At 40.3% G+C, this 25,113-nt stretch overlaps 1 protein-coding gene across 2 annotated transcripts in view; it reads left to right on the top strand.

The window, feature by feature from the left end:
* si:dkey-192p21.6 (uncharacterized protein LOC565246 homolog) overlaps positions 1-21,129 on the top strand; it is a 40,894-nt gene extending 19,765 nt beyond the window's left edge. For both annotated transcript variants that reach the window (XM_064932112.1, XM_064932111.1), the window contains 11 exons: positions 2,592-2,668; positions 3,374-3,404; positions 5,834-5,994; positions 9,817-9,929; positions 10,145-10,266; positions 11,516-11,639; positions 11,870-11,956; positions 12,772-12,849; positions 18,961-19,031; positions 20,394-20,506; positions 20,811-21,129. In XM_064932112.1, the coding sequence (XP_064788184.1) occupies positions 2,592-2,668; positions 3,374-3,404; positions 5,834-5,994; positions 9,817-9,929; positions 10,145-10,266; positions 11,516-11,639; positions 11,870-11,956; positions 12,772-12,849; positions 18,961-19,031; positions 20,394-20,506; positions 20,811-20,992 (1,159 nt within the window). In that variant the 3' untranslated portion in view covers positions 20,993-21,129. The remainder of the gene's footprint in view (positions 1-2,591; positions 2,669-3,373; positions 3,405-5,833; positions 5,995-9,816; positions 9,930-10,144; positions 10,267-11,515; positions 11,640-11,869; positions 11,957-12,771; positions 12,850-18,960; positions 19,032-20,393; positions 20,507-20,810) is intronic.
* The last annotated feature ends 3,984 nt before the right edge of the window (positions 21,130-25,113 follow it).

The following is a 25,113-nucleotide window of genomic DNA, read 5'->3' as shown; positions in this document are numbered from 1 at the left end:
AGCCTGTTTTCTGTTGGGGTTTGTGGGTGGTTGTTTTCAGTCTTTGTGTGTCTGCACCAGATAGAACTGTTTCGGTTGTCACTTTTGTTGTTTTGTAATTTGAAGTGTTCAGTTTTTGATATTTATTAAATTAAGATTAACACTAACCACGCTGCGCTTCCACCCAAGACAGCCGTTTCATCCATAATGTCTGTTAAAAGAAAATGATACAAATGTTTACAAATTAATACAAATTAAATAGCTAAAATATAGTCATTGCATTCACCCGATTTGTTTGGTCAAGCCTGCAGGAGTAAAATGTGGCTTAACAAATCACATAATAAGTTACATGGACTATAATAATCAGGGTTCCTCTGTCTCCCGTACAAACAACATTTGTAAGGTCCCTCAGTCAAGTTTTGAATTTCAAGTACCGATTCAACTACAAAGACCAAGGAAATTTTCAGGAAAGAAACTGCTGTAAATCAGCTGTAATCACCGCAAAATGTGTTTCTAACATGTATTGATTCAGGGGGTGAATATTTTTTCATTAATCGTAAAATCTTTTTTAGATTTTTTTTTAGAATTGTAGTATTTTGTGTAGGTTGTTGACCCAAAAAATGTCAATTAAATCAATTTTAATCCCACGTTGTACTACTTGTGTTATTTGTATCCAATGATAACCACTGTATTAGTCATGACGTTGTGTCTGTCTAGAAGCTAGGTGGCGTTTTGTTGTCATTCACCTGTATCTGGCGGGTGTTCGTCAAACTGTTTATCACAGAATCGTTATTACTATGCTGAGAAGCTTCAACGATTCCGTTTGCTGATAAAGTGGTAAAAATTACCACAATCAAGTCTATTCAAATTAGGTGCTTTAACCTGACAATCATTGGAATTTGAACTAAATGAGTGAAGCGCTCATGTTTTGCATTGTAAAGTAGCTTAATAATCACAATCTTTTGCCCTCTGTCACAAGCCAATTTCATAAGGCATTGGAAGGTTTAGGAATTGGTAATTTAATCTGACTAAGATGGTTCTCTCAAAGACGTAGGCCAGAGAGTCAGATACCAAATGCTTTTAATTTATAAGATTGGCAATAAGTCGTTATATTGCAGCAATTTACACAGGCTTCATCGGGAAAATTACTTAACCTTTGTCTCTGTCTCTATGACAACTAATGGACGTACTCGTTACAATCGGAATGAGGATGCATGTGACTTGTGTTTCTGTGCATGTGCGCATGCGTGCCTGCATGCGTGCATGCGTGTGGATACGAGCATGAATGTATGTGTGCGTGTATGCCTGTGTATATGCATGTGTGTATGCAACAGAGTTCGCTTGGCTTTAATATCCCTTTTGAGATGATAGTGCCAGATTCAAATCTTGTATCAGCAGGTTAGGGCTAAAAGGAGCAGTAATGGCTTCTGGTGTGCTTCTTAATTGAATCTGGGTGGAAAAACAAGCGAGGCTCAAGCTGAGGTAGACACAGTGCACCTTATCAGATCACCTCTACTGGGAGCTTTGCTTTATGGTCCTCAAATAATGTTTTATTTTTTTCCATTAACGTTACTCATGAATCAAAAGCAGAAATTGTATTTTATAGCTGGTGAAAGGAGTGAATCTGCCATTGAGAAAGCTACGGCACTATACCTATGAAGCAAATTTGTGCAATGTAAATGTAAATACCCATTTTCTGAAATGTGACACAAACACCCGTCTCCCGTAGCAGCTGATTCAGTGTGGTATTTCATCATGTATGCTGTGTTTCAGCAGCCCTCGCAAGCACTAAGTTATAAGTGTATCATAAATTAGAGTCAAAGTCTTTAGTCAGCAGTCCTGCACGAGTAGATCTAGAGGACAAGTGTTCATTTCCTGAGTGATTCATTATGCTTAGATTGCATTACCTTGTATTACGTTTCGGTGGGTGAAAATATACAGTGGTGGAAAAAGTTCCCAATTGTCATAAAGACATCTTAATAGAAAATGACTCAAGTAAAAGGGGTAGTCACCCAGTTAAAGGCAAAGTATAAATCCCTTCAAATTCCTCATATTAAGAAAACCAGATGGCACACTTTTCTTGTTTCTTATAGCAAAGGGCACACTTCAACACTCAGACATAATCTACAAATAAAGCATGGGTTCAGTGAGTCCGCCAGATCAGAGGCAGAAGAGATGACCAGGGATGTTCTCTTGATAAGTGTGTGAATTTGGACGATTTTGCTGTCCTGCTAAGCATTAAAAATGTAAAGAGTACTTTTGGGTGTCAGGGGAAAATGTATGACGTTAAAAGTACATTCTTTTCTTTAGGAATTTGTGAAGTAAAAGTTGTCAAAAATATAAATAGTAAAGTAAAGTACAGATACTGCAAAAGTATTTTTTACATAAGTACTTTACACCACTGAGAATATACACACCCGTGGCCTTTTGATCTTTGACTCAGAAGTCATGTCTTTATTAAAAGTACATTATGTAAAGCAGAGTAGTTATGTACTGTACCAACATGTTCTTTATAATTTCATGCCAGGTGTCAATGTCCAATAATAACAATGCCAGCCTACCAGCTGGTTATATGTTCAACTGAAATCTATATTTCTTTTCAATATTTATAGACTCTCCCTGACAATCATGGTTTTTGTGAACTATGGAGGTGGAGGGTACTGGATATTTCAACACGCGCCTTGGAATGGTTAGTATACAATTCTAACATACATCACCACACCATACACACCAAACTCTCTCCATGATCAATTCTACTGTAAATTCAGGCTCAAACCAACAAGGAGGGCAATGGTGTAATTTCTTATCTAGGCCATCAAGGACCCTCCCAATGGATCAATAACACTAACAACCTAGGGGAAGATGAGGAGGGAGGGTTGCATGTTAAATCTTAATGGAGACTATTACCAAGTGCATCTCCAACAGTATTTAAAGGCAAACTCAATTTAAACTTCATAATAGCCCCTTCATCACATCGGCTGAATTGTATAGAGTCCAATGGAAAGTTGATGGATTTTGATATAACTGCGTGGCTCCGTCATGGAGGTTTGGACGTTTATAAATCACTCAGTCTGAAAGTCCAACTATAAAAGCAACAAAAAAAAACGACTTCAGGGGCATTGAATAAATTATTATTAATCAAACGGCCAGGCTGTTTTGGAGTGGAGCCCAGTTTGTATTGCTAGTCTTGATTATCTGGACAGAAAACCGAGAACTATAGATATTTAGTAGCGTAGTGGGTATACTGCAGCTTTTGTTTCTCACAGTTTCTCTGACTGAATGGCTACATTTAATCATGCACTTTATGACAGTATGAATACGGTCTGTCTGTGTCTGCTTGGTCTATCCATCTGTATTGATCCGTGTGACCTATAAGCATGTCTCTTTGTTCCAGGTCTTACTGTGGCTGATCTTGTGATGCCTTGGTGGGTTTCACTGCAACGACTGTCAGGATCACTGTAGAATTATTACAGGTCACGAGCAGAGGAAGCTCTTAACACACGCTTCGAGCTAATTATGCTCCTACGTTGCGTACACAGTCAAGTAGTTCACACCGATCACGCGATCTCTGATTAGCACTGCACTGTAACTAACACCACAATGACGCGTGTTGCGTTACCTTTTGTTTCGACCGATTTGATAACTCATTGACAGTGTGTGGTTAGGACTCCTTTGCTCAGACATACAGACACTTGTTTAAGACTGAACATGATTGAATCTTATGCACTAAATTGTTTAGTCCCAAATGTTTATTGAACACAGAAGGGTATTGTGCAGTGATGACGCGATTATAATCAGGACGTCATAGCCAGGAACTTTACATGGGTGATGTGTATCACTGTAACAGTATAGCCTGTCTACAGTGGGGCAAAAAAGTATTTAGTCAGCCACCAATTGTGCAAGTTCTCCTGCTTAAAAAGATGAGAGAGGCCTGTAATTTTCATCATAGGTACACTTCAACTATGACAGACAAAATGAGGGAAAAAAATCCAGAAAATCCCATTGTAGGATTTTTATGAATTTATTTGCAAATTATGGTGGAAAATAAGTATTTGGTCAATAACAAAAGCTTATCTCAATACTTTGTTATATGCCCTTTGTTGGCAATGACAGAGGTCAAACGTTTTTTGTAAGTCTTCACAAGGTTTTCACACACTGTTGCTGGTATTTTGGCCCATTCCTCCATGCAGATCTCCTCTAGAGCAGTGATGTTTTGGGGCTGTTGCTGGGCAACACGGACTTTCAACTCCCTCCAAAGATTTTCTATGGGGATGAGATCTGGAGACTGGCTAGGACACTCCAGGACCTTGAAATGCTTCTTACGAAGCTACTCCTTCGTTGCCCGGGCGGTGTGTTTGGGATCATTGTCATGCTGAAAGACCCAGCCACGTTTCATCTTCAATGCCCTTGCTGATGGAAGGAGGTTTTCACTCAAAATCTCAAGATACATGGCCCCATTCATTCTTTCCTTTACACAGATCAGTCGTCCTGGTCCCTTTGCAGAAAAACAGCCCCAAAGCATGATGTTTCCACCCCCATGCTTCACAGTAGGTATGGTGTTCTTTGGATGCAACTCAGCATTCTTTGTCCTCCAAACACGACAAGTTGAGTTTTTACCAAAAAGTTCCTATTTTGGTTTCATCGGACCATATGACATTCTCCCAATCTTCTTCTGGATCATCCAAAAGCTCTCTAGCATACTTCAGACGGGCCTGGACTTGTACTGGATTAAGCAGAGGGACACGTCTGGCACTGCAGGATTTGAGTCCCTGGCGGCGTAGTGTGTTACTGATGGTAGGCTTTGTTACTTTGGTCCCAGCTCTCTGCAGGTCATTCACTGGGTGTGGTTCTGGGATTTTTCCTCACCATTCTTGTGATCATTTTGAGCCCACAGGGTGAGATCTTGCGTGGAGCCCCAGATCGAGGGAGATTATCAGTGGTCTTGTATGTCTTCCATTTCATAATAATTGCTCCCACCGTTGATTTCTTCAAACCAAGCTGCTTACAGTGCAGGTCTACAATTTTGTTTCTGGTGTCCTTTGACAGCTCTTTGGTCTTGGCCATAGTGGAGTTTGGAGTGTGACTGTTTGAGGTTGTGGACAGGTGTCTTTCATAGTGATAACAAGTTCAAACAGGTGCCATTAATACATGAAACGAGTGGAGGACAGAGGAGCCTCTTAAAGAAGAAGTTACAGGTCTCTGAGAGCCAGAAATCTTGCTTGTTTGTAGGTGACCAAATACTTATTTTCCACCATAATTTGCCAAAAAATTAATTAAAAATCCTACAATGTGATTTTATGGATTTTTATTCTCTCATTTTGAATGTCATATAGTTGAAGTGTACCTATGATGAAAATTACAGGCCTCTCTCATCTTTTTAAGTGGGAGAACTTGCACAATTGGTGGCTGACTAAATACTTTTTTGCCCCACTGTATATAGGTTATCCGGAAATGGCATTAGACCCTTTGACCAGCAAGATTATCCTTTATCCTTCGGTATTGTAACTAATTAAAGTGATATTACACTCCAAAATCAAAGTTTAGCCAATTTTCTATTTTTATTTTTTTTACCTCAAAATTATTTTGTAGATTCAGCTGTAAGTCACAATCCAAAATGAATGGACAAGATAAGCATCATGTAATTTCTAGACTTGCGGTGCTTATCTTATACATTCCTTTGGGGTTGAAGCACAGCTGGACAAACACAGTCGAAGGTGTAGGACATAGATGTATCTTGATATTAGAGTGCTTTTGAGGTAGGACAACATCTGGCAAACTTTGATCTTCGAGTGCAATGTCCCTTTAATTGAGTTGTCTCCGAGTACTGTAATGTTTCACTGTGTGTGTCATTCAGGTTTGTGTTCATCATTGGGACGTCTGTAGTATTGGCCTTCACCTCCATGCAGAAAAGGGGAGTTAGCCGTCGGCAGCTAATACGCAAGCTAACATGGAGAACTGTGGTCCTCATCCTTATCGGCTTTTGTTTCATGAACTACTCTCCAAAGGATGGATTATGTAGGTACACACTTTTTTTTAAAAAAATGTTTGATTTACCAAGGAACGTTGTGAACCCTAAATCATAACCATGCATGCACCAAAAACATATGGGAGTAATGAAACATGCAATAAGTAATTAAAGTTATAAAACTCTTGCTATTGAAGCAGTTCAGGAGCTGAATCTGTCATTGCAAACATTCCCCACCAGTATCTTCCTGTTTCCATATGACCTTACCATGATGAGTTTGGAAAACTATTGTTTAGATACCAATAGATACACTACATGACCAAAAGTGTGTGGACACCTGCTCGTCGAACATCTTATTCCAAAATCATGAGCATTAATATGGAGTTGGTCCCACCTTTGCTACATCCACTAGATGTTGGAACATTGCTGCAGGGACCTGCTTCCATTCAGCCACAAGAGTATTAGTGAGGTCGGGGCACTGATGCTGGGCGATTAAGCCTGGCTCGCAGTCTGTGTTCCAATTCATCCCAAAGGTGGTTAATGGGGTTCAGGTCAGAGCTCTGTGCAGGCCAGTCCAGTTCTTCCACACAGATCTCGACAAACCATTTCTGTAGCATTGTCATGCTGAAACAGGAAAGGGCAGTCCCAAACTGTTGCCACAAAGTTTGAAGCACAGAATAGTCTAGAATGTCATTGTATGCTGTAGCGTTAAGATTTCCCTTCACTGGAACTAAGGGGCCTAGCCTGAACCATGAAAAACATCCCCAGACCATTATTCATCCTCCACCAAACTTTACAGTTGGCACTAAACATTGGGGCAGATAGCGTTCTCCTGACATCCGCCAAAGCCAGATTCGTCCGTCGGGTCCATGTGGATGTCGATTAAGGCAGCCCTCCGCATCTGTCTTATTCAGAAATGTTTGGTTAAATGCGGAAAGACACATTTCAGTTGAAGGCATTCAGTTGTGCAACTGACGAGTTATCCCCCTTTCCCTTCCAATGGCGGGAAGCTTGGCATTGCGTATGGTGATCTTAGGCTTGTGTGTGGCTACTCTGCCATTGAAACCCATTTCATGAAGCACCTGACAAAAGGTTATTGTGTTTCCAGAGGCAGTTTGGAACTCTATAGTGAGTTCAAATGAGGACAAATTATTTTTATGCGCTACGAGCTTTAGCACTAAGTGGTCCCGTTCTGTGAACTCGTGTGGCTCTGGCAGGGCAAACATTTGATGAACTGACATGTTGGAAAGGTGGCATCCTATGACGGTGCCACGTTGAAAGTCATTGAGCTCTTCACTAAGGCTATTCCTTCGCCAATGTTTGTCTATGGAGATTGCATGGCAGTGTGCTTGATTTTATACACCGATCAGCTGCCGGTGTGGCTGAAATAGCAGAATCCACTAATTTGAAGGGGTGTCCACATACACTATATGTATACAAAAGTATCTTCATTACAAACTGTGGAGTTCAATGTTTCCTAGTGTAACAACTCTTGTCGGAAGGAGTGGAACAAAGCGCAGTGTGGAAAGTGTTCATGATTTTTATTAACAAAAACCGCGAACAGTTCTGTCAGTTACAGACACTAAACAAGACCCCACAAAACCCAAAAGAAAAATGGCAACTTATATATGATCCCCAATCAGAGACAATGATAAACAGCTGCCTCTGATTGGGAACCACACTCTGCAAAAAACAAAGAGATAGAAAACATAGACTTTCCCACCCGAGTCACAACCTGACCTAACCAAACATAGAGAATAATAAGGATCTCTAAGGTCAGGGCGTGACACCTAGATCTTGTTCTTGGTCGCCATGCTAAATTCTGGAACAATTGCAATGTTTTTCTTATGTAAAGCCCCTGTTGGATTATGATTATGAAGTCTGACAGCATAGGGTAGCGGGCAGCGGCTGGCTGCCAGAGACGTGACGGGGTTAAATGAGGAAAGCTGTCGGGACAATGTGGAGTTATTACTGTCCACGAGGGTCAGAACGGGCGCCCTTCACACATTAGCTAACCCTGGCGCTAATGGACTTTCCTGGGTGGATGTCTCTGTAACCGGGTTAAAAAATATATATTGTTATTGCTCGCAGTGGGGAACACAGCATCAGGGGACATTTAACAAAAAAAGGATTTGAGCAAAAACAAGCAGTGTTGCTGTAATGGACATTTTCAACAGATAGTGTTACATGGTACCAGCTGTAGACTGTAGATGCCATGTAGTGTAAAACCTCTCATAACAAGATCATGAGTTTTACCATCCACCACTGTAGACAGTGTTGCTTTGCTGCTGTCTCTCTCCACCCTCCCCATGATGCCCTTGTCATGTCTAACCCTGGGTTTTATCTAATAAGGAAATGGAGGTGCTTCGATTCGTTCAATATGCATACTGCTCTTGTGGTCACATGAACACCTTTGATGTGTTTTTACCCATTCAAAATGACCAGCCGCTGGTTAAAATGGAAAGGTTAGCTTTACTGCCGAAATATACAGGTTGGTTTTAGTTTTTGGAGCGCAAGTCAGCTTTAGCTGTTATGAGGTGATTGCATCTACACTAATAGCCTAACTTATTGCGTGGTTTGGATACATTTCCTGTATTCAACTTTGATTCAAGTCCCACTCCATAAAATGTCCTTCCATTTGATTCTTCATCACTATGCTTTATTTGATTCAGGATCCCATTTATTTCCACTTTGCAATAATTCGCCACTTCCAACCGGAAAAATTCTCTGAGTTTTAGAATTTTCATCTTTAACAAGCTTATACTCAGAGTATATTGATTAAAGCCATTTGAGGGCTCCTGAGTGGCGCAGCAGTCTAAGGCACTGCATCTCAGTGCTAGAGGCGTCACTACAGACCCTGGTTTGATTCCCGGCTGTATCACAACCGGCCGTGATTGGGAGTCCCAATTCCTTTTTCCCATATTATAATATACTTTTCCCATCTCAATTTCTACCATGGTTATGCATAAGCATTTCACATTTCTTCTGTAAGAAACATTTCAATCTACCCTTATCCATATAGGTCAATTCCCACAAGTGAAATGGGCTAATACTGATGCATGACTCATAAAAACCATGCAGTAGCCATAATGATTAACTTCAAAGTAACTTTTGTGGATGTTTCATGCTTGCATATTGAACTTGATAATGATGAGTGTTGTGAGAGATAGCAGAGACAAGAGACCAATCTCATAGGAGTGTAACCTACGGACTTAACAAACATGTTATTAGTCACCCAAAGAGCTTCCTCTTTTCCTGTGGAAAAATACATTTCCGCTTCTTATTTGATTTGTCCAGATCAAGGATTGGGATTATATATTTTTGGAATGATCTTTGTGCCACAAAGAGATTTTCTATTAACTAATGTGGAGATTACCATCAATATCTGAACTGAAGGCCATTCATGTCCTCCCCAATTTGCCTGGGCCTGGAGATAATTGGGAATCTTTGATGAGCCTTCCACCTCCCGGACACGCACCTCAACATCCGAAGACACCCATTTCCACCCATATCCTCCCTCATTGAACAGAATTATTGTGGTCGCCCAGCTGTCAATGGTTGATACTATTCCTTTCCTGTGCAAATAGTAGCTCAAGTCATCAGAAATAGTTATGCACCGTTTCAAGAATGTCTGTTTTTCATTTTGTTTTTGTGTCAATGCTCAGTGTATAGCCTATAACTCCAGTGTAAAAGTATAACTCCAGACAGTTGGAGCTTTTGTACTGTACATGTATTTGTTGCTGGCTTATGAGGATATGACAAAGTCACAGCCCAGGATATGGCCATTTCTCTGTGTTGGCGACACTGGCTGTATTACAGTGTTCTGGTCAATGATCACAGGTCTGTGTGAAGAGTCATTCTCTGTGTTACAGTATCTTGGTCTTGGCTGAGAATCCCTGGAGTCCTCCAGCGTCTGGGATTCACCTACTTCATACTGGCTCTGATGCAGACTTTCTGTGGCATGAGAGAGATCCCATTGAGCAGGGTGAGACTCTGACTTTGTCAAGTTCGTTTTCATCAGTAATTACACTCTGGAAAGCAAATGTATAAGACCATAGAAAGTGTAGGTGGTTGCTACGCGCAGGTTTTTGCATTATATAAGACTTGGCAAGCTAGGGTGCTATTCCCTAAAATGCCATCCTGCCGACTACGCCAAGTTTAATGTGGCAATTACATGAATTTTGCCTTGTCTAACTGTAGGATCGCTGGTGGGACCCTGTCCAGGATGTGTTCTTGTATTGGCCAGAGTGGATCTTCATTATTCTTCTGGAGACATTATGGCTGTGTCTCACCTTTCTATTGCCTGTGCCGAACTGTCCCACGTAAGTCAAATGCGTGAATACACACATTAAAAAGGTTTTTCATTTTATCATGTGATTATCATTATAAAGACCTTGATAGATTATCACTATGTGATGTACCAAATCCAATAATCAATTATCTCTACAATATACAGTACCTACATTATGGTGTCCAGATTATGACAAAGTCACACATCCATGGGATTTGGATGGGTGACTGTCCTAATATGGAGACCTTATAAATCATTTTTAAGCCAAGGAGTGATGACAATGAATACAATTATTTTCGATATTTATATGTGCTATGGTGATGTGATATTTGGAACAGTAAACTGGGGTGATGCTGTGGCTGTGGTTGTGTCTGTGGCTTTAACTGGGCAGGTGTTAGTGTGCACTGTGCAGCATGTGTTGTGCTAGCTTGCTGGTGTTATAAGTCACTGTGATTTAAGGGTCTGTGGTTGTTGCTTCAGAGGGGATAATTAGCCAATCTCAGTCTGTCATGTACATTTAGACCAAGGCAGAGGATCCATCTTCCTCACTCTCCTTCCTCCCTGTCTCTGTCCTCTCTGTGCTCCAATTCTATTCCTCCTTTTCAGTTTTTCTGTGCTCCTCTCTCCTCTGTGCTTGACCCTGCCTGGCATTGTTGTGCCTCCCAAGGCAGCTGAGTATGTTTGACTAAATGTGTATTATGAAAACCATTTTTACTATTGTCCTTGTCTTTCTCATCAACCTACACTGTACAATATGTAGATGTACAGTACCAGTCAAATGTATGGACACACTAAGGTTTTTAAAAAATTTTAAAACTATTTTCTACATTGTAGAATAATAGTGAAGACATCAAAACTATGAAATAACACATGGAATCATGTAGTAACCCAAAAAGTGTTAAACAAATTCTTCAACGTAGCGACCTTTTTCCTTTATGACAGCTTTGCAAACTCTTGGCATTCTCTCAACCAGCTTCACTTGGAATGCTTTTCCATCAGTCTTGAAGGAGTTCCCACAAATGCTGAGCACTTGTTAGCTGCTTTTCCTTCACTCTGTGGTCCAACTCATCCAAAACCATCTCCATTTGGGTTGAGGTCAGGTGATTGTGGAGGTCAGGTCATCTAATGCAGCACTCCATCACTCTCCTTCTTGGTCAAATAGCCCCTTACACAGCCTAGAGGTGTGTTTTGGGTCATTGTCCTGGTGAAAAACAAATCATAGTCTTGTATGACTTGTACTATAGATGTAGAAGTCTGATCTAGGATTTTGTTTCCAAAAGAGGTTATTTAGGGGCAGGTGGGATTGGGGATAATGGCCTTTATCCCAACTGTACTGGGGGAGCAGCTGGGTACATTGACAAGTGGTTATTGGGAGATAACATCTACCATTGGCCAACATGCAAGGTAAGGAGTATTACAGTTTTCTCTCTTCTATTTTTTATATAATATTTAAGATTTGAACACTTTTTAGGTCAGCAAATGATAAGAATATCAACTTAATGTAGGGAATCTAATGGCAAGCACATTGTTACAAAACAAATACAAAAAATGTTTTCACATAAGTGAAATTGTCTTTACATTAACCTGCTCCATGGGAAATGGCTTGTTAGTTCTTCTCGTGTTGTGTTTTTCAGGCAATGTATCGTACTACCCAGCCCTTTGACCCAGAGGGGGTTCTGGGTACTATCAACTCCATCGTCATGGGATTCATGGGGATGCAAGTAAGCAGTCCTCAAGTTTTTGACCCAATATTTTTGTACCGTTTTTACCAGATATGTACCTCAGTCGTAACTTTTAAAAAAGGCCAAAGGTTTAAGGCCCTCTTACGCATGTGTTTTCCCGATATTTCAAAACTTGAATAACAAAGGTCATGTATGGATATTTCATTTCTTTTTTTTCATTTGTCTTTCAATTTTTTTATGATTTGTCCCTGCATCATAACACTAAGGTTGAATCAGTAGTCTACTAAAATTGAGGTTCTCTCAGGGACATTTTCCCGCCTCACGTCTGCACAGCTGCTCTCCGTTATTGACACAGAATGTCGTCCCAAGGTGAGGACGGAGTTTGGGGGTCTTTAGGGTGGGAGCCTTTGAAACAACTCTTGCACTTTGATGGCGACAACGTCGTGTTAAACCGTTTTCGCAGTGGGAAGTTGCCATGCGAAAGCAGCCGCATAGCGCAATTCCCTGTGGGCGGTTAGCGCTGAGCCCTTCAGTCAGCGAGTCTTAGACGACACGCCAGGTGTCCACTCCCCTCGCCTGTGTTTGTCCATGCTAATGTCCTCAGCTGAGACATATTCATCATCACCAAATTAATCAGAGAGCGCCAGTGACTTACACGCCACATCTGGCACCAAAGGGATATGAGAAATATGACCGCAATACCAGAGGCACACAACAACCACATCCACTTTATGGGCCAATTTAGTTAACCGACTACATCTAACCTGTTTAAAGGATTTTCTCCTTCAAAGTATCAGTAATGATTAAATGACCTGTATTCCTAGCCAGCTTATCAGTGTCCTTTATTTCCACAGGCGGGAAAAATTCTAATTTTTTACAGGAAAAAGGATGTCAGCGTCCTCTCCCGATTCCTAGTATGGGCCATCCTCCTGGTATGTACTCTAAAGCCTCCCACATCTGTTTAGAAATATTACTGGCATGTTTTAGTCTCTTTCTGCATTACTTTGGGATAAGTCAACACCACAGCCCATGATATATGTAATCACTTCCTTTCAAATAAAAATACCAAAGACCAAACAAGACTAAAACAAATGCCTCTCCCCTGCAGTCTATTGGTGGTTATATCTTAGTTTATAAGGGAAGCCACACGACGATGTGGCACTATAAAGAAATGTAAGTCATTTGGCGTTTCACTTTTTAGTCACTAGTTAGTCGTAACAGCTCATTAGCAGTCTGTCTGTAGTAGGTATGAGATCTCTGTGTATGTTAAAACAACACAACCATGTCTGTTTCCGGGCAGACACAAGTATCTTCTGTCCCAGGGGATAGTCTCTGTCTCTCATTGCTTGTGTGTCTCTCATGTGTGAATTCAGAGTTTACGAATCCTGGATATTAGTTACATTAAGCTCCGACATCATGGCAAAGAGCTCATGTTCTCCTCTTTGTTGAAGTGTATGGTTACCCTGAGATTCAATTTACATTAGCAGATCCTGGTTTTATGCGACAGTATAAACCAGTATTCCTCACTACTGGTACTCAACAACTTTTGTCCCAGTCTAACCATAATATTGTTAGCTAACATCTGATTAGAAAAATCTACCAGTCATCAAAAACCAAAATAAGCTGGATCCATTGTTTGAGTGCTGAGCTGGAACAAATGCCTCTACGCTTCAGTCCTCCAGGACCAGAAGTGAAGTACACCGGTGGTATTGATGTAAAGATTAGTCATTATGAAACCATTGTGATTCTTACATACATTGACGGGTAATGTTACTGTTTTGGTGGGATAGTGCTGTGTGTGGGTGGTCTCAAAATAAGAAAGGGATACAAGCTGGCCACTATTTCATTTGGGGGGGGGGGGACTTTATCCCGTGGGGAAACGGAAAGTGTTATGTGAAATGTCGACCACTCTTTTCATCTGTTTGACCCTCCACTCAACGAGATCCCATGTAGTGATTTTACGTTTAGCCTAATCATATGGACTATTTTAATTATGTCAAGAATGGGGGGGGGGGGGACAATGCATGATGCAGAGCTGGCAAAGTTACATGGCCTCGGCTGTAGTTAGAGGTTCCATGTTATGGTGGAAGGGATGGGATCTTGAGTTCCAGGACCTGGTGACCAGGGGTGGTGATGGAGAGGTTTTAGCTGGATCAGAAACCCTTTGAAGTCTCAACAAGGCAAGGAAAAACAAGGAACCAAACAGACTCCGGATGGGAATATATTGAGGGCGCTATAAACACTGTAAAATGGAGGAGGCTATTTGCCTTGTTTTAGAGTTTTATTAAGTCTTATTATAAGTATTCAAATTTGCATAGGTTTGATTTTCCATTATATCATAAATTAATTATCCTTTGATGTAGATAATTCTATTTGATTTCGTAGATTATGTTAACATGAAGCAATTATTTGGATAATTATTGAGAACAAAACAGACCCCAATTTCAGGTACAGACATACCTTTTCAAAGCAGATTGTATAATGGGATTCAGATGCACCACCCTATAAAAAGGGAAAGTATTTGTGTGTTCTGTGAAGCAGTTCAACATCATCAGAGGCCCCATCAGAGGCATTTAAATGTTATCTTCAACTCCTATGACAAATCTGTCCATTATGTTTCTTGGGTAGAATCTTATTGACTGTTATTATAGGGCGAGTAGCTTGGGGAGCCAAAATAAATTAGATCCATTTTGTACCTCCCAGAGGCGCAGGGTGATAAAGTAAGCCACCTTCATGTAAAAACATTACCGGCCAATGTTTGCTCTTTTTTTATATTTCTGTTGTACAATTTACCAGTTAGCACTAGCAGCCATAACAATATTACAATACTCTGTACTGTATGTTATTGTTATGTTGGAGGTGTCCTATAGAATAGGCAGATATATAATATGTTGTCTTCAAAAGCTGTTTGCAGAAATAGTGATTCAAATAAGACATTGCCAATGGCAGTTGGAAGCACAGCATCGATCTGTTTTCTCATGTCAAAGAAGCTGAGGATGTAATGCTTGTTCTGTAGAGGTGTCTTTTCTGACTTTTTCTCTGGGTATCTCTGAGATGCAAACATGCTACAAACTAAGTCATTGCAGTAAGGAATTCTTTCGAAATAATATTTTCTTTAAATGGAAAATTAACAAACGTACAGAAAGATTAGTGTGAAGGCCAAATTAAAGAGGAAGAACTTTTTTGAGACTAGTAAATCTTTTCAGTCTGGAAAAACCCCAGGGCTTGATGGCGTACCGGTAGAGGTATATCAAGCCTTTTTTGAAATACTAAAAGCTCCATTGTTAGATTGTTTTAACTACTCCTATAGAAATGGTAGTCTGTCAGGTACTCAGCAGGAAGGTCTTATTTCTCTATTATTAAAACTAGACGCAGATGGCAAATATAAAGACCCAGTCTATCTCAAAAACTGGAGGCCCCTTACACTTCAATGTTGTGATGCAATAATACTACCAAAATGCATAGCACTTTTAGGAGGTATTGTTCATCCTGATCAGACAGGTTTTTACATGGACAATACATTGGAGATAATATACAACAACTACTAGAAATAATAGAGCATCATGAAACATCTAAAAAGCCAGGCCTGGTATTTATAGCAGATTTTGAAAAGGTATTTGATGAAGTAATACTGTATTTGATTTATAAATGCCTGGATTTTTTCAATTTCGGTGATTCTCTTATGAAATGGGTAGAAAAATAATGTATAGCAACCCCAGGTGTAAAATAGTTAATAACGGCTACCTCTGAGAGTTTTGAATTGTCAAGAGGAGTTAAACAAGGGTGTCTGCTGTCACCATATCTGTCACCATATCATTATGGCCATCGAAATGCTAGCTATTAAAATCAGATCCAATAACAACATTATAGGATTAGAAATCAAAAGGTGTCCATGTATGCCAATGACTCAAGTTTTATATTAAGTCCGCAAGCTAGATCACTGCAATGTCTCATTGAAGATCTAGATAAATTTTCTGTACTCTGAGGACTAAAACCTAATTATGAGTGTGCAATATTACGTATTGGATCTTTAAAAAAATACTACCTTTACATTACCCTGCAGTTTACCTATAAAATGGGCTGATGGTGAAGTAGACATACTTGGTATTCATATCACAAAATATATAAACAAGCTCTCCACAATGAATTTCAATAGAAAACCTATTTCGCTTTATCTGGGACGCGAAACCAGACAAAATAAAGCGTGCATATCTATATAATGAATATGAATTGGGTGGGTTGAGATTATTAAATATAAAAGCACTAAACCTCTCTCTAAAAGCTTCACTTATTCCAAAGTTTTACTTGAACCCTAAATGGTTCTCAAGTAGATTACTAAGAAAAGCCCATCCATTGTTTAAAAATGACCTTTTTGCCTTTGTGCAGATTGCCATGTTTCATTTTCGATTAATTGAAAAGTATCTCTCTTTTTCAAACAGGCATTGCAGAGCTGGCTACAATTTCAATTTCACCCCCCTGAAAAGATAGAACAAATATTACAACAAATATTATGGCTGTACTCAAATGTACTGGTTAATAAAATACCTGTATTTATGGGAAAGATGTTTGAAAAGGGTATTTGTTCTTAAATGATATTGTAAATTGGAATGGTAGAGTTATCAGAATTGTACGGGAAGGTCTGCTAAATCCAAGAGTACAACCAATTGATTACAGCATTACCCCCAAAATGGAGGAGGCAGGTGGCAGCTGGAGGAGGTAGGGAACTGGTCTGTCTGCCCAATATAAAGGATCAAAACTGCTAGATAAAAATAAAAATAGGAAAGTATACCAGTTTCATTTGAGGACCAGGATGTTGACAACTGTGCCATACAGATTGCAAAATAGTTGGGAAGAGATTTTTTATGTCCTGATTCCATGGTACAGGGTGTATGAGTTGATATTTAAAACAATGCAAGATTCAAGACTTAGTGCTTTTCAGCTAAAATTATTATATAGAATTCTTGCCACCAACAAAATGTTGAATATTTGGGGCATAGAATCATCGAAGCTCTGCAGATTTTGCTGTGAGTAAACAGAATCAACAGACCATTTATTTTGGTATTGCCCTCAGGTAGACTGTTTCTGGTCTCAGGTTCAGGAATGGCTGAAAATGCATAGCATTGATCTAAAATTGACCCAAGAAATAGTACTGTTAGGAGATCTGGAGAGACCAGGTCAGTCAATTACTAATATCCTAATACTCTTAGTAAAAGTATTTATCTTCAACTTGCAATCTGTGGATTCTATTCGATTAGATAGATTGAAATGGTACGTTAAACATCACAGCATAGTTGAAAGATATTTGTTGCATAGAAACCCGAAGAGGGTGGCCAGCAGAGATAGGTGGGATGGACTGAGGGAAGCTGGGGGTTGGGATGTGGAATTGGAGACAAGTTGGAGTGTACTTCCTGTGCAGGAGATAGAATAATGGTTTTTGCATTGTTGTTTGCTGTTTTCTTCTGTCTTTTTTTCTCTTAAGTTCATTCTCTTGGTTGTTGGTGCATTGGAGAGTTCTTGAGGGTGGAGAATGAAATTAATAGTATTTTTTTAATTTATTCTTGGGGTGGGGGGAGACTGTGGGAGGGGTCTTGAATGGTTGAGGGACAGCTATTGGGGAACTGTGGGGGGGATCTTGGAGGGTTCGGGTTCATGTTCTTTGGCCTGGTGGGAGATCTGTCAACGTGCCCTTCAGCAGGGCATTGACCCTGGATGCTTCTGTGTGTCACTCTGAATGGGAATCTGTTGAATGACTGGTATGATGTAGTTGTTGAGCGGCTTCACTGCAAGTATATTCTACGTTTTGGATATTCAATTAAAAATTAAAAATTAAATAAAGTCATTGCATTTTGGTTTTGGGTTGATGATTCACTTTTTATTGGAATTCTAGCCCATTTTACTTATAGTCACATGGAACAGTGTTACGTGTCTTTCCCCACATAAATGGTGAAAAGAGTCAGACTGATTGACCAGCTCTTATTATTTACTTGTCTGATAAGATGTGACCTTCTAGGAGGGGTAAAGCTGTACTTCAGCAGCCTCTTGTATCAGAAATATGCTCTTGACATTGGTAGTTATAGCCATTCCTGGTAAGGAGCTAATTGATACAGCCAGCCAACAACAGATACTCACAGACCAGAGGCAGTTTTCTACACAGAATTCACTTCAGGCAGACCAGGGACAGTATTATACACAGATAACACAGTTGGCGGGCGAAACGTTACGTTTTAACCTTAAAGTGAAATAAACTCCTGTGTTTTTCTTTTTTGAGCGAGGATTTTGCTTATTCTTTCTGATACACAGATTCAGCTACAGACAGACAGTTCACCGCTAGGAGGGACAGATGAGATGTTTCAATAGTGTTGTTGTGGCATGAATTCTCTGTCTGACTGAGGGTGCCTTGATATTCCGGGGCGGCCGTGCTTCCTCATTCCAATAAATAGCAGCCAGAGTTAATTCAAGCTCAACGATCAGGGCTGGGGAGTGAGAGATTGAAATTGAGCGATTGCCCCACATACCAGCCCACATTCTGCCTGCCTGCATAGCCTGGAGACTCAATCTAGCCACAGCCAGGCTATTTCCACACCATCGATTCTGTCATCTATACAAATGATGGATATCCACCTAACAAGCATGTTTAGGTTCGGATCTACAGGGTTTCTTAAAGGAATGCACAAGCACAACAAAAAAATGGAAATAAAGCTTAATTATTCATATAGGTAAATATATATATGATGCAATAAAGGTGTTTATGGATATTTGATATGCATATTTATTTCTAAGAATTGGTAGACAGAAGCATTATTCTTCTAGGCTACAAATGCTTTACCCTGAAACCCAGTACGAGCTGGGAGAGATCCAGCTGTGGTAGAGGTGGATTTGAAGCGGTTGGTTTGCAGTTCTGAGGAACCTTGTTGATCTGAGGCTCAGATAACCAGTTAATCTGACTGACTCGCTTGACTCTGTTGGCCCACGTTTTAGCAGACCCAATACTGCTGGCTTTATCGCCTGCATCGATTTGAAATCTGTTTCATTTCCACCCTCAGGGAATCTCAGCAGCCATCCTTTCTAAGTGCACGCGAGACGAAGGATTTATACCTGTCAATAAAAACCTTTGGTAAGTGAATCCTGACCCTCTAACTCCAGTCACTTTTCCTCACAAAAGAAAGGATGAGTTTCCAGCAGGCACAAATCAAGGCCTGCTCAAACACGCGTTTACTTACCTCTAATGACAGATACGGCTGTAACTAATCACCCCGGCTGTCAGAGAGTGTGAGGCAAGCCGGGGCGATACATCCTCCGACAAGATCACTCTTCTTTACAGCCAGGAGGAAAACAGGCTGTTTTATACTCCCTCCCTACCCCCCATCTTGGCAGGAAAACTGCCCCCTTGCCAGCTCTCTGTAAAAGGTTCTACCTGGAAACACAAAGGGTTTTCCTATAAGGAGAGCTGATGAACCCTTTATGGTTCGAGGTAGCCCCTCCCTTTCTAAAAGTGCAGAGGGACAATATGGAGTTTAGGGGACAATATTAGCATGAAATTCACACAGCGCTCACTGTATTCCCACAGAGTATGAAAAGTAGGTGAATTCAATGTCTAGACTTTCCCATCGGATGCACAAATATTTGATGAACATTTCAATCACGGTAAGGATTTTGCGTGAAATGTAGTATGATTACAGCCATATATGTTGCAGCTGACGTGTTTCTTCCACGCTCACCCTGCATGTAATATGAATATGAATTAGTTTAATGTCATGTCAGACAGAGTACCGGTTCATCTATGATATGTAAGCAGAATCTCCCATGATTCTCCCACACAAGCTTCTTCTCTATAGCCAAGCTCGTCCTTAGCCATTATACCTGCCCTGGTTTCATAGGCAGTCCATCATGCTCAGGTTTTTGAGCTGTTGAGTATGAGTCCCTGCCCGGACTGTCTGAAAGACATTAACTCCCGGCCTTAGTCTTTTTCTGACCCTCCTTCAGATGAGATAAAAGATGCCTGCTGCTGCAATGATCTGGGAGGTGGCCATTTTACAATAGATCGAAACATTCTTGCACTTTGGAACAGACTGGGACGTGACTCGCCGGCATGGCTCCATGGGTCGCGAGCCAAGGATCCAGCAACTGACGCTAATGCATCGTACTAGCCTACCGTACTGTACTGTAGCTTAGCATCAGCAGCCAAATCTATTCCGCATTTATATGGCTACGCTTTGTACTGGTCATCCAAACTCTTAATCACAAGTGCCGAGCTTCCCCATGGAAAAGTGTACACGCAGTGCACTCCTCATACAGGTGTAAAAACAGAACAGTGCGTACATAACAGAGTGCATTTTATTTCAAGAGAAGCCAAGAATTATAATGACTATCTATTTGTGCACTATACAGCATACAGTAGATAGAGTCAGGTGCAACTTTTACAGCTGTATAGCTTGTACAATAAAGTGTATATGTGTTGTGTGTTCAAATATTGTAGGTCTCTGTCATATATCACCTGTATGGGCTGCTTCTCTTTCCTCCTGCTGGGAGTCATGTATTTCGTCATGGACGTTAAGGGCTGGTGGGGCGGCCAACCCTTCATTTACCCAGGTAAGTACATAAGGAAGATGGCACAGGGGTGGGTACATTGCTAAGACATCAAGGAACAAGGCAATGTGTTACAATCCAGTGGGCAAAACTGGGCAAAACCGGTTGAAATGATGTCACCATAATGATGTAATTTCAAGCAGTTTGTGATGATGTCATTTCAACCTGTTTTTCGTGCTGGGAATGAATGACAACTTTCCCAATGGGAATAAGTTGCTGAAAGGCTCCCTGATTCATGCAAGCACTTTTGATAACCATGCCTTTGTTTTTGGATACCTTGACTTCCTGTCTCTGTGGTGGTCTGCAGGGTTGAATTCCATATTTGTGTACGTGGGCCATTCTCTCCTGGGGTCCTACTTCCCCTTCAGCTGGGAGATGCGCTTTGTGGACAGCCACTGGGAGAAGCTGTTCCAGAGCCTGTGGGCCACCTCTCTCTGGGTCCTCATCGCTTTCCTGCTATACAGGAAGAAGTTCTTTCTCAAAATCTAATAACTCCTTTCATTCAGTGTTTGCTTTCATTCTGAGCCATTGTTGTGGGAATTATTGCAAATGCTTGACTTTATTGTTTTACTGTAAAGTGTGTTGTGATTTTAAATGCACTTTAAATACAGTTTGTTTTGATCTGATGTGAAAGTGTATGTGGATAATTCTGTTATCTATGTAATTAATTAAAATCTGTACAGTGGTATGTAGTAGACCTAACCACACTACACTCTTAGAATTAGTAGTAACGTTAGTAACCATGGAGATCCTCAAAGAACCCATATAGCTCCTCAAGGAGCCATTGCTCGTCAATGGTTCATGTTTGCACCTTCGGTTAGATGAGGGGTTCTTTGAGGAACATTTAATGGTTCAATGTAGCAAAGGGTTCCTGGAGGAACCCTGGAGTGGAGGCGTGGCTTAGTAGGGGCATGTCTTTAAGATAGATACTTTTCTGGCCACGTGTTAGAGTAATTGTCATTCCTGTTTATCTGTTCTGTTGTATAGTCGTCACGTCAGGGTTAAACACTGACAGTTGTGTAGCTTCAATGAAGCTAACAGAGGTGTATGAGTTCCTCAAGAGCCTATGCAGCCTATTAACACTTTGTTACTATATGTAATCAACAGTGTTAATATTATATGCATAAATAGTCAAGGAAATGTTAAATTTGTAGTTTACAAACTTAACATGATGAACAGGAATTACATTTACACTAACGGGTGGCCAAAAATAACTATCTGAAAGCCACACCTCCAATCTGATAGACTGGCACCTCTACAATATATTTTTAAAAAGGTTCAAAATCTAACTCCTCCCATCACAAAAAGCTTCCGTGTTGACATTTTACACAGGGGTTCATTGAAGACCATTTTCAGAGGGGTTCCTCAAGGACCCTTTTTGAACTGGAATGGTTCTGCCAGTGTTGGAACCCAAAAGTTTCTTCCAGGCACCTTTACTTCTAAGAGTGTAAAATATCTTCCTGATAATGGTATGGAATCTGGTCTATTTTACAGCTCAATTACTAGAAAGGGGAACTGTAACATCTCAGGATTTTTAACTTGATATCAGTTCTGTTGTGCACTGAATAGAGTGATTCAATCAAATATACTGAGGTGGTACTCAACAACTTAGAGCCAGCGATTCCCCTACACCAGGGTAGCCATTATGAGTCTGTTGCCATGGCCACTCCACCTCTCTTAGGCAGAGAGTGTGTGTGTGCCATCTGCTCTCCGAGTGACAGTTTAATGTGGGTCAAGATGGACAGCTCACGAAGGAGTGTCATTAATATGAACATCACCTCTTGCACTCATACTAATACAAAATCAGGGAAATAACACCACTCAATTCGCCCACTGATATTAAAGCTGCCGAAAATGTCCCATAGAGAACTATCACTTCAAAGTATATATATATTTTTTCAATCTATTCGTATTTCAAAAAACTTCTGGAAAGTTCTTGGTTGTGGAGTTATATCAGTTGGCCTTGCACGAGCAAAAAAAAAGCTTAGTTAAGAACTAGGCCTAGATTGTTCCAAGCACTCAGCTATACTTGTATTGTAAGGGTCGGTTAGCTAAATAGAATTTGATTGATTGATTGACGTTGTCTTGTGGGATTGCCATGTTCCATATCTGCATTGCTGAGATACAAAAGGGATGTTAAGATTTAACTTCATTCCTGAGAGGACTGCTCTGAGTCAGCTCTGGGTAATTGCACTCTAAAAAAAATATTATTTCACGATGTACGGTTTTATAAATGAACATGAAAAAGTGCTAAAATGGTTTAATAAACATAATTTCATCATTTGCATGTTGAATAGCTGTTCATTTTAATTCTGTCTGGCAGCCCTTTCCTGCAGTCAAATGACCAAATCTCCCTCTAGTGGCCTCATAGGTGGAATGTTATAATTTTTTACATAATTATATAATTATAAATTATATTTCAGTCTTCTGTGATGTATATAAAGTGTTGCAAACTCAAAATGTAATACATTTCAACTCTATATCTGATATGGTACATATTTTTTTGAAGCCCATAACCATGTGTGTGAGGTGTATACTTTTGTTTCAAAGTAGATTTGTTTAAGACGACCAAGAAACACTCTGCGACCCTGATTTAGCCCACTGCAGTAAATACAATTGGTTGTAGTACTGAGTGTGTATGGTCTACAAAGATTCATTTCATCTTGTAATGCAGTATTTTCCATCTGTGGGTAGTTGTGTAATCTTTTTAATAGCAGGTATGATTTGGTGTAACATGGCGTGGTGGTTTTGGTAATTGGTTGTTGGTTGTTAGTTCATATCACAAGAGGAGCATCTTGCCTTCTTGAGCAACGCACAAGACTGTAATTGCCTCGCAAAACACACTGCCTAGTGTGTAGTTGTAGAAATGCTTAACATTTCAACATAAGGAAGGAGAATCAATATGCATTCCCCACACAATAATGAACGAATAAATACCTTAGTTAGTGAGTCGGTGAATTGATGGATGGATGGATGGAAATCACAACAATATAAAAGTTCAGTATTTCAAAGTCGATTTGTAAAAATTGTCACAATCTCCAAAGGCACATGCCTTTCTATGAATCTAACCTGATGCCATGCTCACTGTAGGTTGACGTTTATTGTCATGAATCTTGCCCTGGAGACAGAACTTAGCGATTTCCGCTGTCATAAATTCCATGAAAACAAAAATGAGCATTTTGGTCTTCATTTAAGGTTAGGGATTAGGGTTTGCAGTGTGGCTACGATTGACTTTTGATTTATGACTTTGTGGCTGTGCCAGCAAGGGACTACCCTGCAGAGCTGCCTCCAGGGCAAGATTCATGAAACCTGCATACTAACTCTCCATAAAGTAAAATCTCTGGTAATGTTGTGGTTCAACATGCCATGAGATTGCTGATGCATTTTCTTCTCACAATATGAATTCACATTGACCATGCAGTACCAGTCAAAAGTTTGGAAACAACTACTCATTTCACGTTTTTCTTTATTTGTACTATTTTCTACATTGCAGAATAATAGACAAAACATCAAAACTATGAAATTACACATATCGAATCATTTAGAAACCAAAAAAGTGTTAAACAAATCAAAATATATGTTATATTTGAGATCCTTCAAAGTAGCCACCCTTTGCCTTGAAGACAGCTTTGCACACTATTGTTATTCTTTCAACCAGCTTCATGAGGTAGTCACCTGGAATGTGTTTCAATTAACAGGAATGCCTTGTTAAGAGTTAATTTGTGGAATTTCTTTCCTTCTCAATGCATTTGAGCAAATCAGTTGTGTTGTGACAAGAGGGGGTGGGGTACAGAAAATAGCCCTATTTGGTAAAAGTACAGCTCAAATAAGCAAAGAGAAATGACAGTCCATCATTACTTTATACCGTGAAGGTCAGTCAATCCGGAACTTTTCAAAACTTTGAAAGTTTCTTTAAGTGTAGCCGCAAAAACCACCTCTCATGAGGACTGCCACAGAGTTGTCTGTGCTGCAGAGGATAAGTTCATTAGAGTTAACTGCAACTCAGATTGCAGCCCAAATAAATGCTTCACAGAGTTCAAGTAACAGACACATCTCAACATCAACTGTTCAGAGGAGACTGCATGAATCAGACCTTCATTTTTTAAATTATTATTTAACCTTTATTTAACTAGGCAAATCAGTTAAGAACAAATTCTTATTTACAATGACGGCCTACCCTGGCCAACAGTGCGCTTCCCTTTGGGACTCCCAATCACAGCTGGATGTGATTTAGCCTGGTTTCAAACCAGGGACTGCAGTGGCACCTCTTGCACTGAGATGCAGTGCCTTAGACCGCTGCACCACTTGGTAACCAAATGGTCGAATTGCTGCAAAGAAACCACTGCTAAAGTACACCAATAAGAAGAAGACACTTGCTTGGAACAAGAAACACGAGCAATGGACATTAGACCGATGGAAATATTTCCTTTGGTCTGATGAGTCCAAGTTTGAGATTTTTGGTTCCGACCGCCGTGTCTTTGTGAGACGTGATGTGGGTGAACAGATGATCTCGGCATGTGTGGTTCCCACCGTGAAGCGTGGAGTAGGAGGTGTGATGCTGTGGGGCTGCTTTGCTGGTGAAACTGTCTGTGATTTATTTAGAATTCAAG

Source organism: Oncorhynchus masou, chromosome 23 (assembly GCF_036934945.1).
Source record: "Oncorhynchus masou masou isolate Uvic2021 chromosome 23, UVic_Omas_1.1, whole genome shotgun sequence".
NCBI lineage: Eukaryota > Metazoa > Chordata > Actinopteri > Salmoniformes > Salmonidae > Oncorhynchus > Oncorhynchus masou.
Note: the sequence above shows the minus strand (reverse complement) of the source record. Positions and strands in the feature narration are given on the sequence as shown.